Below are 17276 nucleotides of genomic sequence, written 5' to 3'. Positions count from 1 at the left end.
TTAACATGGGATGGTCATGTTTACTAGATTTAAACAAACTTATGGAGCAATGTAGCTTGTTTCCTGGTCTTTCGGCATTTCCCACAGCTAAACCATTCACAAATAGGCTATCCTATTTTAAAGCTCCTTATGTTGGTCATTTCATAGTCTCAATTATAACCCAGTCAGTCAACTTGACAATACATGCCTCTTAATATGAACTTTTTGACTGACATTTGGACGGGCCCTGTTGTCTCCAAAATGGTGCTGTGGAGGAACTAACACCTTGGGTGCAACCCCCAGGAATGCTAGCCTCCTGAATTCCTTATTTCCATCCTCCCCAGTGGGGTATGTGTAAAGTTTTTACTCCCTACGGAGAAATTGATCGTTAAACAAAAATCTAGCCATCACACCTGCCATTTTATTTTAGTCTGAATTTCCTTTCAGGTGTTTATAAAGCCATCTGGGACCATCAATTTATCTCTGAATTGTTTTAATCCCCCATTGCATTTGAATAGTAGAGCTATGTTTTTAGCGAAATTTGACACGTATGGGACTAGATGTGGACATTTGTCAAAACAGGAAACTGTGTGGGTTTCGTACTGGATCTATTAAAATAAATACATATGCAGGCATGAGAGACAAAGAAGGTACCTTATACATATTAGTAGAATTTAAAATGAGATGGATTCTCATTTTTAATAGAATGAAAGACAAGTTTGTTTGGTGGGCAAGATCACAGCAAACACACAAATCATTGCAGAACGTAGTTTAAGAACCACTGTGGCTGTAAATAACTCAGGGCCCCAATTTCTCTTCGGAAGAAGGAGAGCTAAGCTACCACATTAAAGGCAATTTGGGGAGGTCTCATTTTGCATCTATTTGTCGTTATTGCTCTATTCTCAACAATCATGAATGTTTCATGCATTTGCAAAAGTCATCTTTCAAAAGGTACATTTGTCTACATATTAAATTAAATCTTCACTAACTTCACAGGATTTATTTGTTTGGTCAAATATAAATAGAACATGGCCACTTACTGGGCTTTACCACCAGCTGGGTTCCGGCTCCAAAGAAGAGTCTGTCATTGTTATTCCCACAGCATTTCCTCCCTTTACTGAATCCCCTAGTAAAACCCCACCAGACACATGGTGTGGTGGTGAGGGGGCAGTTGGACTCCCTGTGATTTTTTTTTTTTCCTTTGTCTCTGGAAATTGGCCTTTTAGAGTAGGAAGAAAAAAATTGGTTGTGCTACATAAAGCAAAACATTTTTATTTTAAAAGACCAAACTTATGAGCTTTTCAGAACTTTTTGCATTTGTAGGTTTAACTCTGCCAAAGCTGAATCAGATAATTTGTCAACTCTTGCTCTCAAATGTGTGAGCTCAGCCTTAGACACACAGGTCTGTAGAGATGATGCAGTCCTATTCTACAGGGATGTTTCCCAGCAACAGAGCCATCTAAACTCACATCCAGACTCCCACCAAACTCTGCAGTCCTGTCCCCTATTCATTGGTCAAGTTATTTCAAAGCTTTCTTCCTGTGTAATAGTGTCTATGTGGTAGCCAAAGAAAATATTTCACCAGGGAGGAGTAATAAAACATAAACAGTCCTATCATTTCCCAAAGAAGTTTCACCGTGAACTCATGATATCTTAGACAGACAAGGGCAGGGAGTTAGGATGCACCATCTCCTGCACATTTAGAAAGTCAAGTCCTGAAACAAATGGAAGAAGTGAACATTTTTGTTATAAGAATGGTTGTATCCTAAAGGCAGGCATAAGAGCTCACAAGAGCCCCTTTATCACAAAGCTGAGCATTGGTTGGGTGGTAATATACATCAGGTATTGAAGAAAAGACATAGGGTGAGCCTCTAAGACAGTGGTACCAGGTCTTGGTTAAAAGTAGAGCTTGAGTGTCAGAACTGTACACTCTGAGAGAGGAGACTCGATCTCATCTCTGACATGACTGTGACTTGCTGATTCTTCAGATTTGGAGAGAAAGAATTCAAACCTGAATTTTTGACCCCTCAGCCTGGGAGCAGTAGGTGTCCAGAATGAACCAAAAGGACTCATTGTAGGGGAAAATGAAAGGGGAGACAAACGTAGGAAAATCAGGAAGGTGCTACAAGGGTCACAGTTTTAAAACTGAGTTAACCTACTCTAAGCCTCCTCTCTGTCCTCCTCCAGCTCTGGGTCAGTTCCACCCGACTTCTTAGCAATCTCCCCCCTGTAGCTCTGCAGCCTTGTTTGGAAGAACAAGACAAAGAAGAGATGGCTGGTAGGAGAAGGTGCTTGGACCAGCTGACACACAATTGTACAAACAGGTTAGCAGAGGCTGTCTCTCCCCAGGTAAAGGTACGACCAGAGCAGATATGTGGCCTAGAAATTGAATTCACGGAGCAGAAAGCCTGCAGCATTTAGATAGGAACAACATTGCCACAGAAGTTTTTCTTCCTAGGATTTATCTCAACCTTCGTACTGTTTCCCCTTCTTGGCTGTAGCATGGTAGGAAAGGGATGACCGTGGGGGTACCAGGGCAGCCCCGGCCCTCCTTCTCACCAGAGTGGCCATTACTGGCCACTTGCCATGGACACAGAACCCCACTACTCACGCACTTGGCTTGACAGAAAGTGCAGTTCCGGTCCCAAAGATGAGCTTGTTTCCAGCACCCCCATAATTCACACAGCCCTTCAGAGCCTTACAATAACCCGCAGGAAGGGGCATGGTGGGATGGGGTGATGATGGGCCTAGTCTTTCTAGGCTAAGCACGTCTCTGTCCCACCACTGCAAAGGCCAACTTGCCAGGTATCCCTTCAGCCTCCATATTTCCTTGACCTGCCCCGATACTGCCTGTTAAGTTCCATCCTTGTGGGACTTGCACTAAGGCCCAGAACCCGAGGTGATGCACCAGCAAGTGACTGGAAGTTTTGCAGGCATCCAAAGACGGGAGCCAGAGGGAGTGATGTGGGGAAAGCTGTAGACACCCAAGACAGGAGCCAGAGGCAATGATGTGGGGAAAGCTGCAGACACACTACTTTTCACCCATTGGTCTTTGACTGTGGACCTTTCTCTTTTCTTTGAATTTGGTCTTCCAGTGGAATGAAGCCGGTTCTATCCTTGGGAAAGAAGTCTAACTGTATCAGGGGGAATTAGATACTCCCCAACAAGTCAGCTCTGCTCTCGTACAGGGCTAGTTAAGTATTATTCATTCTGGAAGCAACTAGACCAAACAAGAGAGCTGGTGGCTGACATTTCCTCTCACTGGGAGTGAAAACCCCATTTGGGTTGAATGCATTGTCTCCAGCAAGCCAGATTGTTCTTAAAAATATAATTTGCATGCTATGCTTCCTGTATTATTCAACTCATGTCTCCTCTCCCTTACAGGCACCTGAGACTTACCTGGCTTTATAATTAGCTTGGTCCCAGAGCCCCAGATCAACCGATAGTTGCTATCCACACAGACACAAAAACCTTAACAAAAACCTTCACTGTCCTTCCGGGGAGCCTATTAGAGATAAATCCCAGATAAAAAGTCCAGAGCAAAGCACATAAAACAATGTAGGAATATTGACTACTGAAGATTATTTGCTCATTTAATTATATTTGATTCCCTTGCCCATTACAGATTCCACACACAGATGGTGAAATTGAATGACTAAACATCCAAAGTCAATCTAGGTCTCTCTGCATATAAGAGAAGCATAATTCATAAAGTTTTCAGATCGGCGAAGTTGAACTTGCTTCGCCTTCCCCAATATTTTAAATAAAAATGCAAAAGAGAGGAACAGATCATTTGTCTGGAGTCGTAATGCATCTGATTCTCTAGCGTCTTATTTTCACTGCTGATAAGATTCTAGTCAGAACCGTGGCATTCACACATAGGTTAAGCCGATTTGGTTTACAGAGAGTTCTACCTGTGAGACCGGAGTCCCTAGGGACCCAGGCAGGTGGAGGCGCCGAGGACCCTACAGAGCACACTGTTAGGCGGCCTGCAGTACCGTGAGGAGGTACCAAAGCAAATTGGCCATTTAATAGAAAACACCTTTTCAAAATCGCTGCTTGGTTTCCAGCACTTACTTGGAAACACTTGTAATCTGGTTCCAGCCCCAAAGAAGAATTTGCCACTGTTGGTGAACACTGTGATACCGAGGCCTACAAAAACCCCCTGAGCCCAGGATGCAGCTGATAACTACCAGCTACAAACACTTGGAGATCCATTTAAAACACAGTGCAGTGACACAGTCCATTTTTGTTTTGGTTAAATTTCAACCCCTGCACGTTCCCATGGCCTGTGCCTATTGTTTTCAATTCACAAAGATGACAGCTCAAAATAATTCACCCTAAGAAAACAGGGTGTCTCAAGCTCTAATCTCAGTTCTGGTTTTTTTGGTTTGACTTAAATTATTTAACTTGTCTGTGCTTTGGCTTTTCTGTCTGTGAAATATGTCTGATGGTGTGTGACCCTGTTTATCTTATTAGAGCATGTTGAGAAGATAAAAGGGCTGGGGGTAGAGCAGTGGGTTCACACCAGAGAAACGCATTTTGAATAATGTGGGGGAAATGGGCTTGTTCAAGCCAAGATATTACTAACAGGAACGGGGGTGGGGTGGGGTGGGGGGAATATGTTAGCCGAAGTTTATTGTCAAAATCACTAACGAAAAGCTTTCTTAGTAAAAACTGAGGGAGAATAGATCTGTCTCGTGTGTTTTTTCACAAGAAAGTTAGCAAACACGACCACTTAATCTGCCAGAAGGGAAAGGTGTGGAAAAGGTCAGCTGAATTCTGAGGCCTCACTGCCGGGGGGAGGGAGGGAGGGAGGGATAAGAAGAAATGACAGCCCCCACCTCCCCTCACCCTGCCTCCCCCCCCCCCCAGTGGTGAATGAGCATCGATTAGCTTGCCATGACATGCCAATTTCCCTTTGCTGTCGGTGGCATTAAATGAAATCAGTCAAAGTTATTTTTAAAACGAATTTCACCATCTTAATGGTCAAACTGGCAGTGTAGCCAGATCCGGAAACTGTATACGCTCAGTACTCCCTGGGAAATGGGGGATAAAACAGAAGCCCTCGATATGATTTACAGACATACTCGTGCACAGAGAGGAAAAAAGACACTTACGCGGTATGACCATCACTTGAGTGCCGGACCCAAAATGCAGCACATCCCCAAAGCCTGTCGGTCCACAGTGGCTGACGCTACTACGAAAACCCTGCTGTGAAACGTCTCTTCAGAGACAATGTGTCTCGGGTCCCAAGGTGGAAGCTACAGTTTCCCAGATAGGAGAGGATTCAGACTCATGTACCATGAAAACCATGGTGTTCCTTACTCCACGCAGATCTTCCTCCAGGGGGTGTTCCTCATCCAGGGCCCCCTGTGCCAGCCTTGATGTAGGCGTTCTGTAGCCCATGGTGGCCACCTCCACCTCCGTGGGGACTCTGCTGGGATCTGCCTTCAGGGAGGATTTCCTCAGGTGCCTGAGCCATTGAAGATCACCGGAGGAGCCAAGAAACTTCTCCGAAATACAACGGATGGGCTAAAGAGGCAGGCAGCAGTGTGTGGTGGGGTTGGTGCTGGGGTGGACATGGTTGCCAGGAATCAAAGGAGAGAGAAAGGAGCCAGGGATGGAAGGGACAGACCTGGAGTGGAAGGGTCTGAAAACCAAAGTAAGAAGGAGTAGACACACACCAACAGCTGATGTTAAAATCTGTCGAGCCCTGCTTTGTGGGAACACAAGAGTTCTAGGGGAAAGAAATGCTCCTGGCTCCGTCAGTTGCCCTGACCTATTTAGTACTGTTCTACCTCCTGTAACCACCTCTCACGTACGGCAGAGAAGACCCACACTACAAACGAAGATCGCCTCCTTTTCTCATTTCTGTATCACAGAGCAATCTGACCAAATGTTCTACACGAAGGGGCAGAACAGCAGCCACAAAAAGATACTCAGAATCTGCGTCTCTCCTTCTAATTAGGCTGTCAATCTGTTTAGCTAATAAGTCGTATGAAGTGTCTTAATCTCTTCCAAGGAAAGGAGTCATATAAATGCAAACTAGCAGCAGCAATCAGTCAAATGGCTTGCTGGGTATCTTTCCTTTGTGTGAATAGAAGGAAAACTTTCTGTGTGGAGAGGAGACAGACTGGGGGAAAAACAAAACAGCATTTGTTTTTATTAGGCTGAGTCTATACAGCACAAAGTAAAACAGATCTGGCAATTATTTAGGTAATGTGACAGTCAATTCAGGCAATTTTGAGCTCAAAGAAGTTTTCTCAAGGAAGTGCCTAAGTATCTGGATCAGCTGCTGACATTAATCAAATTAACTGGACAATTGTGCTGTGTAGACACAAACTAATAAATGTGCCCTGAAACGGTTCTTCTGAAAGGGTTACATTTTATAAACTTAACATTAAAACTGGTCCAATATTTATATCCACCATCTTCATTTTGGCACTGCAATTGACATTTCCTATTTTTTTTCTTTCAAAACATGTCTTACATTTAGAGCCAGGAAAGTAAGGGTGACCTTCTCCCTGGAGAGTCTTATCAAGTTAACACACGGAAGCTCATTTAGAAATTCATTAGGTGTCTGGGATGTGAGAGCTGGTCATTATAGATTAAGGGCTTTCTCTCAAGTGGTAAAGGACTTACAGGGAATAACGGTGAGTCTTGTTCCAGTCCCAAAGACAAGCTTGTTTGTTCCAGAATCAGCACAGTGTTTTTGCCCAGTACAAAAAGACTATACTCTGCTAAATTTCCTTCCTCTTCTTCCTCTATAACACTCGCCAGGGGTATGCTGCACACATTTCGACTCCTATTTGGTGATAGCCTCTTAAAAATCATCCTGTGGAGGGCTCCTGGGCAGCTCAGTCCGTTAAGCCTCCGACTCTTGGTTTCGGCTCAGGTCAAGATCCCACGGGTTGTGGGATTGAGTCCCATGTCGGGCTCTGCACTGACAGCACAGAGCCTGCCTGGGGTTCTCTCTCTCCCTCTCTCTCTGCCTCTCCCCCACCCATTCTCCCTCTCTCTTTCTCAAGATAAATAAACTTAAAAAACCAAAACCCCATCCCATGTAAAATGCGGTCTTCCATGTTTCTTGACAAAAGAAAAAAAAATCCAAGTCACCAACAGTTTCTCTTCTTTCCTTCCCATTTTTTCTGCATTTCAAATAAAAGCTTGCTATTTCCATGCTTGAAAGACAGTTTTCTCCCTGAATGACAGTTCTTGGAGAATTCTAGTAGCCATAGGGGCGGTTTCTACTCTAGTGTACTATTAGGAAAATCACTTTTACTTTCTGTGAGCCTCTCACATTGGATGTTTTTATTTCTCCAAGGTCAGCCAAATTTATATTCTCTCAGTCTTAGCCTAGAATTTCCAGACCCAGATCACCTCCAGTCTTTCTGCCCTTTTAGCCTCTAGCTGAAACCAAATAGGTTAGAGAAGACCCTATTAGCCGGGCTTTACACACATCCTACTAGCTTGTATAAAAGGAAAATAAAACCTAACAATCAAAGTCCTTGGTTAGAAATTGAGAAGGTGGATAAGATGACCCTCAAAAGGAATGTAGTGGGCAGTTGTGCCTCAGTCAGGAACATTCAGACCCACCTGGTTTCACTTGTAAACTTGTCCCCTGCCCAAAGATGAACTTTCCTCTGCTGCCAGAGCCACACTCCACTGCTGCGCTTTACAAAAACTTTAGGATAGGATTTTTTCCTTTTCCTTCCTGCCAGCAACCTGATCTAGTAATAATAACTGATATTTGTTGAAGACTTACTATGTGCCAGCCACTAGGCAAAGCCCTTTATAGGTGTTAACTCTGTTAATCTGATAATTCAGTGAGGTAGGTAGTATTATTATCCCCATTTTACAGATGAGAAAAAGGAGGCATAAAGAGATTAGGTAACCTGCCGAAGGTCACACGTCCAGTAAATAGCAGAGTTAGGTTTTGCCCAGGCAGTTTGATTCCAAAATTCATGTTCTTAACTACTATGCTCTTAGCCATTTTTTCTATTTTGGGTTCTCCTTTGAAGTGTGTATGCCAGTAACATTGACAAAACAGTTAGCTCACTGACCCTAATAAATGTACCCTGAGCTGGTTCTGCTGAAAGGCTTACATTTCACAAACTGAACATTAAAACTGATTCAGTATTTAGACCCAGTCTCTTCATTTTGGCACTGCAATTGACATTTCCCATTTTTTTTTTTCTTGCAACGCATGTCTTACATTTAGAGCTGCAAAGGTAAGGTGACCTTCTCCCTGGAGAGTCTTATCAGGTTAACACACAGAAGCTTGTTTAGAAATTCATTAACCCCTATATCAAAGATGTCTTTCCTGAAGCCCCTTGGCTCCACTGTGAACTCCCCTTCTTCTCCCTGAGCTTTGCCAAGGCTGGAACTGTCCTGGGAGCTAGCCCCAGCCAAAGCCACAGCAAACACTACTGGGAACAAACACAGCCTGGTTATACAAAGCACAATTCCAAACAGGGTAGGTGGTCTCTAAGATGCTCTTGGAGATTCTTGGAGACAAGAACATCTTGGAGGAGGCCAGAATTAGGATGAAACCAGTTCCTTTCCCGTTACTTCTAACAAATCCACTGTAAGGCTGTAAGCCAAGGAAGGCTGAGAGATGCAGTAATTATATGGCAAATCTGAGTCATCCTGGGTTGTCCTTGGTGGGGAGGTGCTCTCCAAGGAGGTCACAGGGATGGCCCTGAGTCCTGGGAGTTCCCAGCAGTGCTTGACTTATCTTTGGCCTCAGGGGAACAGTATTTACAATGGCCCATGCGAAGTTGGCACAGTGTGCATGGAGGATGCCATGAAACATGATGCATATTCCCACCTTCTCCAACTTTCAACGCTCCCTAATAGCCCTTTTTTGGAATGGGCCCACCTGTTTGTGCTATAAGAAAACAGTCAGGTACTCCAACTGCCTTCCTACCCTGCATTCCTGGATCCCTCTATCTTGTCATTTTGACTGAAGGAGATGCAAGGGCTCAGCTTGGGTGGACGGGAGAAAAACACCACCTGCAACTGCACATTTTAAACATTAGGGCTCAAAAGGGAGAGACGGTTTCTGAGATATTGCAAACTGCACAGACAGGTTTGAGAGAGTTAATTTGAAGACTCACTTGGATTTACTGCCAGACTTGTCCCCAATCCCCAAATCAGCTTACGGTTGTTGCCAATATTACACAGTCATAGAAAGCCTTACAGAAACCAACCAGGCCAACGTGCACCAGGAACTCCCTTTCAATCCCCCAATCCAGGCAGTGTGCTCCTCCAGCTGGGACCCCAGCCAAAGAGGCAGTGGAGGGGACTACATATTATTGTGGTCAATTCGTAGCGTGGTTGGGACGGAAAGGCTCTTCTCGGATTAAACAGTGCATCCCTCCCCTCTAGACCGACCCACTCCCTGACCAGGAAGGAGTCGGGCAATCCTGACAAAGCCACTGGAGAAGGACTCTCCTGACTCCAGTGCTCACCCATCCCTGCACTCAACACAGTCAGGACTTTCTCACCCAATGGTTAAGACAAAAAGCACAAGGAGCCTGTTACTCTCCAATCCATCTGTTCCTGTGCCCGGCCATCACACATGTGCCCATTTTCACATGTACCTATGGCATATGTATAATCATGTACCTATGGCACAGTATAATCATGAGGATTCGTAATCAGAATTAACATAAAAAATAAAAGTGGGTGGAGAAAACAGCCCCCAAATGAAGCTCAGTGCTACGGCTTCCTTTAGAAATTAGAGCACTCATTATGGATTCAGCAGAGATACTCACAGGATTTGACCATTAACCTTGTTCCCCCTCCAAATGTGAGCTTGCTGCCCGCATTATTATTCACACAGTGATCTTCAGCTCAGCAAAAACCTCCTAGAAACTGAACTAAGTTTTCCCTAAAGATCTTCTGGAAGGAGCGATACCGTGAGCACAGAGAATATTAAGTAATTGTCACAGTAATAACCTGGCACAGAATCTTAGCACCAGCTTGGATTTCAGGACTGTTTCCACGTTGGATAAATGAAGGATATTCTTTCTAAATATTCTAAAGAGGGAGTTTTCCTGTACAAGCCCAGAATGCTGACTGCCAAAATCCTAGTGTATCCTCTGGTGTTTTAGATAATAATTCTCCAGGGGTTCTGAAGATCATATTCCTCATTTGGACAAAGGAGGAACAGTTCGTGTCCATGGCACCACGCCAAAGCAGTCAGAGATATTGTCGTCACTGTGGGAGAGACTGAGGGTGACTGCCAGGGCCCCGCGGCAGGGGTGGGGGTCAGCATGTCGGTCCATCCCTCGGGGTGCTGGAGCCAGACAGCTCTGACCGACGTCCAGCTTGTGGAACAGCAGAGGGGATTCTCACCTTTTCTCATTCCATAGAACTAAAGATAGTTACAGGCACTGGCCAGCCCTGAATTCACCAACTCCAACTCCAGCCCTTTCTACTCCCTGCTCAGATGGTCACCAGGACAAGACATTTTCTGTCTTTGTCCCAGTGGACACTTTTCCATTCTTACTGTCCCTTTCCTCAGGTACACATGTTGAGAGCTAACCTGAAATGTTTCTCTTATAGGCAACTTCTCCTATTCTGTCTAGGTGAATCTTTTGAATCTCTCTTAACTTTGAGGGTAACTTGAAGGAAAATCTGAGAAGAAAAGTCCATGGACACCCCTGCTGAGTGTATAGCATGGTGTCCTCCCTTTTCCTCACCTCTGGCTGCTTGGAGGACCGTGGGCTTAACAAGAAACAATCAGGAACAGAGCATACCAGGGGGGAAACAAGGAACACACAGGTAATATGGCAGCCGATACATTTCCTTCTTGGATTTAGTCAGTGTTTTTTCTCCTCTGGAGAATATCTTCCTGTGGATAGATCCGTCCTTCCCACATCCACTACAGAAGCATTTCCTTCCTTCCTACTTTACTATTTGCTTGCTGGATCTCTCTTACCCAAGCCTCTTTAATTTTTAAAAAGGGATATGATTTCTCAAGCTCTCCCTATGAAATTCAGTGCGGTGTCACCTGTGAAACTCAATGTGTTTCATGTGTGCTAGTCTGTTTACAGTTGTGGGTCCATGGTGACTGATTTATGAACACCAGGTATTGGTTTGGGCAAGTGCAGGCATTCAGGGGAAGTAGGTGCCTCATTTGCCTCGAGCAGAGCATTTGTGGAAGGGAACAAGTAGGAATAAATTTAGAGAACCAAAATGGCCAGGTTTTAGAGTCTTAAGTGACAGGCTAAGAAGTGGGCATAATGGTTTCTCAAAATATGAATGCCCAGATGAAATGTTGAGTTGGACAAAGGAGGGAGGCCAAAAGAAGGGTGGGAAAAGCAAGTGAAAAGTATGGAATGAGAATACAGTTTTAAAAGAAGAGAATACGGACCAAGGAATTCCTACAGTGTTTAGAGGGGTCTCTCAAGCATTTTAGCTAATATTTTTCTAAGGATTAATACAATTCAAATGAAAATGGTGGTAAATCCATCTTGGTGGTCCTCAGAAGTCTCCTTTACCTCTCCTTTCTGGAGTAGAGAGACCCAGAATTACCACTTCAGGGAGCAGTAATTTTTGCTTCTATAGTTTATAATGAATATCTCTCTTATTTTACCTTCTCTTGATCCTTGAACACCAACAGCTTTAAAAATAAAGTCTTGTCTTGTCTGTAATACTCACTTGGTAAAACCGTCAGCCTGGTGCCTTCTCCAAAGATGTATTTGTAGTTTCCTGAGTTGTCACAGTGTTATGTGGCTCTACACAAACCGACATAAAGTTACCATTTCGTGGAATAGGTTTGTTATCAATTAGTAGGACATCATATGCACTTCCCATTGGAAGGTACTGCCCTCATGTTTTTCCAAAAGGAATTTATTTGGGATAATTATCTCAGTTCATACATAAAGTCTTCATTGGTTTGATGAGGTCTGAGTTTGCAAAACTTCCTCAATTTCATGCTATGTTTATCTTAAGTGTGTTTATTAAGTAAAGAGGATAAAATAGCTAAAAGAGGCTCAAAACATCTCAGGATTTGAACATCTAAATGATTTTTGACCCCTTTGAAGTAGTCCCTTTAGGACTCTCGATGAGAATCAGTTTATGAGCCACACAAACACACCAATGATACTATTTTATATTCATACCTCATTTTGGAACCAAAATAGTACCAGTAACTAGTTTGAGTCCCTCCTTTATTTTATAAATCATGGCTCTGAAAGGCTTGTGATTATTAACAAAAATGAAATCCACCTTCAAAGACAGAGGCATCATGGATGGTACAAAAAGAATGTGTCTTAAAAAAAAAAAAAAAAGGATGTGCCTTGACCTTTGAGGGTGGATTCAAAAGCGAAGGGGTGCCATGGGCAGTGTTGGAATAACCTGTGTGCCACTTGAAGCTGAGTGGTTTGGCTGGGCCACTCATTTAAATGTATCAACTCCATTTGTTGACAAATCAGCCCCATTACATTATTGTCACACCTGCTTCAGGCACAGAGGTTTGTCGACGAGAAATACCACAAAATGTAAAGTGGCAGGCATTGCTACAAAGAGTATGTCGGCATGGAAAGCACCCAGTTGCTGCGACTCTAATGGGAAAGCAAAAAAAGAACAACAAAAGCACAACCAAAAAACACTGAATTCTGCAAGGTGTGGGGATGGCCCGTAACTCTTCAATACTGCTTTCTATAATCCATCTCTATTACCCTGTCCCTGACAGCTTCACAGTTTGGATAAACATTCTGCTTTATCACAGATAATCCAGTGGAGGTGGGGAGCTTTTCAGGGTATCGGGATTCTCTGCTCCTCCCACAGGGACAGCTCGGTCAGGTGAATGGGTGAAGTGGGTCCTCTCGGCGAAAAGGGGGCTGTCCAGAAAGCCATGAGAAGCTTTTAACTCCTGCTGCTCAACTCTCATCCGAGTCCCCAGTCCACTTCCCAGATTTTTCACCTCTACCCGGTGACACGGGCATAAACTCAACTGGGTCCCCGTCACTTGTCTGTTAAGGACACACTTCCTTGGCTACACACTCCTGCTTTGGTCGTCTCCCTTTCCACTGGTTTGTTTCTGTCTCTAACACAGAGCCTTTCTTTCTCTTATCTCTGCCTCTTTCCCAAAGCCTCAACATGCTATGTGGACTTTCGAGAAACACCGCCTGTGGTATTAATACAATTTATCAAACTGCCCATAGACCTGATAACCAAATCCAGCCTCTGGGGAAACATGTATTCATATCTGGCTCACACATCTGACACAGTTAATGCCTGCATGCTAAACGAAGCAATTAAATTCAGCTGTGTTTCAACAGGCCCCACTGGGTTTCTTTCCAGAAAGAATAATTAGTTAACCACAAGAACTCACCGGGTGTGACCAGCAGTGAGGTGCCTTTGCCAAAGTTGACTACATACCCGCCGTCTGAGTTCCACAGTGCGTTTTCCCTAAATAAAAAGCCCCTCACAGTAACCACTCTGCTGCCCCCCTCCTGTGGTGCTCCATTAACTCTAGTGCCTGAAAACCAACCACACAGCAGCCACACAGACCATGGCTCATCTACGACACCACTGCTGAGAAGGTTGCCCACTCACCACAGTGAGGCGGGTGATCACTCCTGAGAAATGCCATCCTGGGGAGAACTTTGTTTCCTGTTATGAAGCCCAGAGTTTTCTGCCGTCCAGCAGAGGGAAGTGCCCGTCTGGACTGAGGACAGCCAGGGGCATAGACCAGGGGCAGTTTTGAGGGTCATGTGTGAAGGGTGGAAAGACACCACAGAGAAAGAGGCTGGTGAATTTCGCCTCCTTCACTCTGGGTCATCCTTGAGTCCTGCTCACCGATTTAGTTTCTGAGACCACCCCCCCAACTTACTTGGTTTAACAGAGAGTTTAGTGCCTTTTCCAAAGTAGAGCTTGCTTTGGCTGCCTCCATAATTCACACAGTCATACGAGGCCTTACAATAATCAGGAGGAAGGAAGGACTGAGGGGGAGACTGGAAGAGCGAGGCCACTTTCCCCTCTGGCAGAAGACTCACCGCCCCGCAGCCTCAGCTCCCAGCTCCTCGGCAGGGTTAGGACATCCCTCTAAAAGTAACAGCCAGCTGTGCAGAGAGATCTGAGCTTGCTCTTAAACCATCCATTTTGCTTCCAGAACACTGGGTTTTGATGGCCTGCTCATGCCTGAGACACATAGGACAACTCACAAGGTCAGGCAGGGACAAACCACCTAACACAGATGGTTAACACCGGGGGCAGGAGCACCATGCCACTTTCAGAGCCGTAGTTCGTATAAAGAATATTAGTAAAAACAACAACAAAACCAACAAAAGCCAAAAACCACATTAAGAGAGCTGCTTGCACTCCTTTTGGATTAGAGGGGTCCTTATGGAGGAAACCCCAATTTCTGAGTTGTTAGGTCTTCATCTTATCACAGAATGTGGGTTTGCCTGTTATCCTTAGCATTTCTTTATATCCAGAGCCAATGAAGAAGCCAGTGAAAACTTCTACTTCTCTATGATCTGTCCTTAGGATTGCCTGAATTCATTAACTGACAGACTTCCAACCAGCTCAGGCACAAAGAAACTGGATGCCTCGGTTCGGTTGGGAGGGGCAGTGTCTTAATCCCACTAAAACTGCACAGAAGAACGCCACTACTCGCCCTGATCAGCTTTTGAGATTGACCCACTCCCCTCACTCACATGGCTTTACCGTCAGTCTGGTCCCTGCTCCAAAGCGTAGGTCATTGTTGTTATTGCCACAGTGACACACCCTTTAACAAAAACCTCCTGGGGAAGACTTGCAGCCAGGCTCCCAGCGTGGCAGGGATGAAGGGGAGAGGCATCCACCAGTACCACACAACGCAATAATCCTATTCTCCATTTACTATAGGAACCCAGCCACCTTGTCATGCTTCTAGGCTGTAAAAGCGGGCACTTCTCAGCTCACTGAGCACAGCTCATCTAGACCCCAAATTGGCACTTGGAGACATCTAATCAGCTTGCAAACAGGTTCCTGAACTGTGTATCAACCCATGCCACAAACAAATCGTGCCCGAACACACTGTTTGTCTTCAGGGACCACTATGTATGAGGTACTGGCTCGTGGCATGCTCCAGAACTTCTATAATTTGCATCTTAATTATGGGTTCAAAATACTCAAACTACTCATCTATATAATTTCATGTTAATTATCATGTAGTCATCTTGTAATTGGCAAATAATGAAACACAGCAGAGCTTTGGGGGAGAGGGTTAGCGATTGACTATGTGTTCAGAGGGTCGAGGTTTTGCTTTTAGTGCACTGAGTGTCTGACCAAATGACTCCTCTCAGAAGCTGAGTGTGTAGGACGTTAAGCAAGTTTCCTTACAGTCTCTCTAAAACAGTCATTAGAAGTTCACCTAGCCCACTTCCTTCCATTTGCACGTATCGCCGCTGAAAAGTTACCAGAATAAGTGGCGCTCTCTAGTCTCCATTTGAGAACCCTTTTCGTTCTGCTGCCTGGAGTGACAAATTAATTCCCAGACCCACTGTTCCAATGGAAACACATAGGATATGAAGACTGAAGAAGCGTGGAGCAGGGAGAAGTCTGTTTGCCCAGGTGGAAAGGAAAGATTCAGTAATGGAAATAAAAATAACACAAATTCTGACTGAATGCAGATATCCTCTGTGAGATCACCTCCACTGGAAGGGAGGAAGGACTATATCCAGCCAGGACATCCCCTCTGTAGTACCCCCTGTTTTAAAGCAACACACAGTTAAGTTACCTCATGGCTCCTATCACCTACCCGGGGTGACCTGAAGTCTCGTTCCAGTCCCAAAGACTAATTTCCTGGCACTGCCAGTGGTCACACTGTGAGATGCTCCATAACAGAAACTTGCTCAAGTTTCCATCTGGTCACCACCCTCCACTGGCTTACTCAGAGCTCTCTCCATGACCTCCTCCCAGATGTACAGCCGGGTGGGCCCTCAGGGACCCATGTCCATTTTCCAAACACTGCACTCTTAGCCCCTGTGAGGGCAGGGGGGTCCAGGCAGATACCTGCTTGGCTAACACTATCAGCCTGTGGCCCTCTTTGGCCTCAACTGATCATAGGGTGCTGGCTCGTTGATTAAGGCCAAAGACTTGTCAAGTTCAACACTGGAGACTCTGGGAAGTGAACTCTTTGTCCTTTTCCTTTCTGGGTTTTATGTTAATGGATCCCTCTTGCCAGACTTGATGAGTGATGGGGCTCAGAAATCAAATGATTAATCACTGTTCTAATGTAAGGTCTCTAAGTCAGGCAGAGAAGAGGGCATGAAGGCAGAAAAAGAGAAACAATCAAACCTCCACATGCACAGCCATTTCCGCAATTCCTGTGAAAGTCATTGCACAGTGCTGCTAAGAAGGCAGCCCACAGATGTTTGTGCCCCAATCCTAAGTGGTACCCTTTGTCTCTTGGAGCCTAGAATTCCCAACAATGGCCTCGTAATCAAATACAATCGCAAAAGCACACAGGAGTCCTCCGAATCACAGACTGTATCACCTCCCTCATCTACACGGCTCAAAATCCCCTCTGTGTGTAGGAAGGTGCCATTGGTGGCAGGGGTAGCAGAGGCTCATGAGCAGGGTTGGGAAATGTTCCCAGGGGGCCTGCATTTGGATCCTGATGTCCTGAGCAGAAACACTTACAGGGCTGGATGATGAGCTCGGTCCCCTTCCCAAAGGTGAGTCTGTTAGTACTTCCTCCTACATTGACACCATGGGTCAACCCTTTACATAAATCTCCCTGCCAGAGACCCATGCCCTGAAACCCTCAGAACCTCTACAGCGGCTCAGAAGCCCCCAGACACCGGCCCGGCTGGTGCTGTTGGTTATCTCTCCCCCTCTCTTGTTGCTGTCATAAAAGCTCAAAAAATACACGATCGAGGGAAGGGGCCCAAGGATGAGGACTGGGAGTGCCACTACACAGCCACTAACCCGTTTTACCAGAGTGGCTGTGGCCACAAACTTCTCCCCCATCGTGTCGGAGAGGATGGCTAAGACGGAGACCCTTCGTCACGGATATTTAAAGGGGCACAAAACAACGCCATGGTTTGTCTATCTGGAATCTAAAACAGGACAACTCAATGGTCAGTCTAGAACACATAATAGGAAAAGACATGAAGACCTCACTTGCCCTCAGACGTAAGTTAGCCTGACGGGTAAAGGAGTCCTGGTCCCAAAAATCAGCCTTTCCCTGCTGCCAGTCTTCTCACTGTTGTCAGCAGCTTTACAGAAACAGGGCAGATGCCTGTCGCAAGTGTCATCTTGCCAGCCGGTCTGCCCAGCTTCCCCCTGAC

General features: G+C 45.2%; 1 gene segment (V, D, J or C); it reads right to left on the bottom strand.

Annotated features, from left to right (window-relative positions):
- The window catches only part of LOC124508775 (T-cell receptor alpha chain C region-like), a 59337-nt gene extending 42584 nt beyond the window's left edge, over nt 1–16753 (bottom strand). Inside the window, 1 exon segment of the C gene segment in view lies at nt 16627–16753. Coding sequence covers nt 16627–16738 — 112 coding nt within the window.
- Between the last annotated feature and the right edge of the window lie 523 nt (nt 16754–17276).

This window comes from Lynx rufus, unplaced genomic scaffold, assembly GCF_022079265.1.
Source record: "Lynx rufus isolate CCGP_SWC_20201006 ecotype Redwood Valley unplaced genomic scaffold, mLynRuf1.p SCAF_13, whole genome shotgun sequence".
NCBI classification, from domain to species: Eukaryota; Metazoa; Chordata; class Mammalia; order Carnivora; family Felidae; genus Lynx; species Lynx rufus.
Note: the sequence above shows the minus strand (reverse complement) of the source record. Positions and strands in the feature narration are given on the sequence as shown.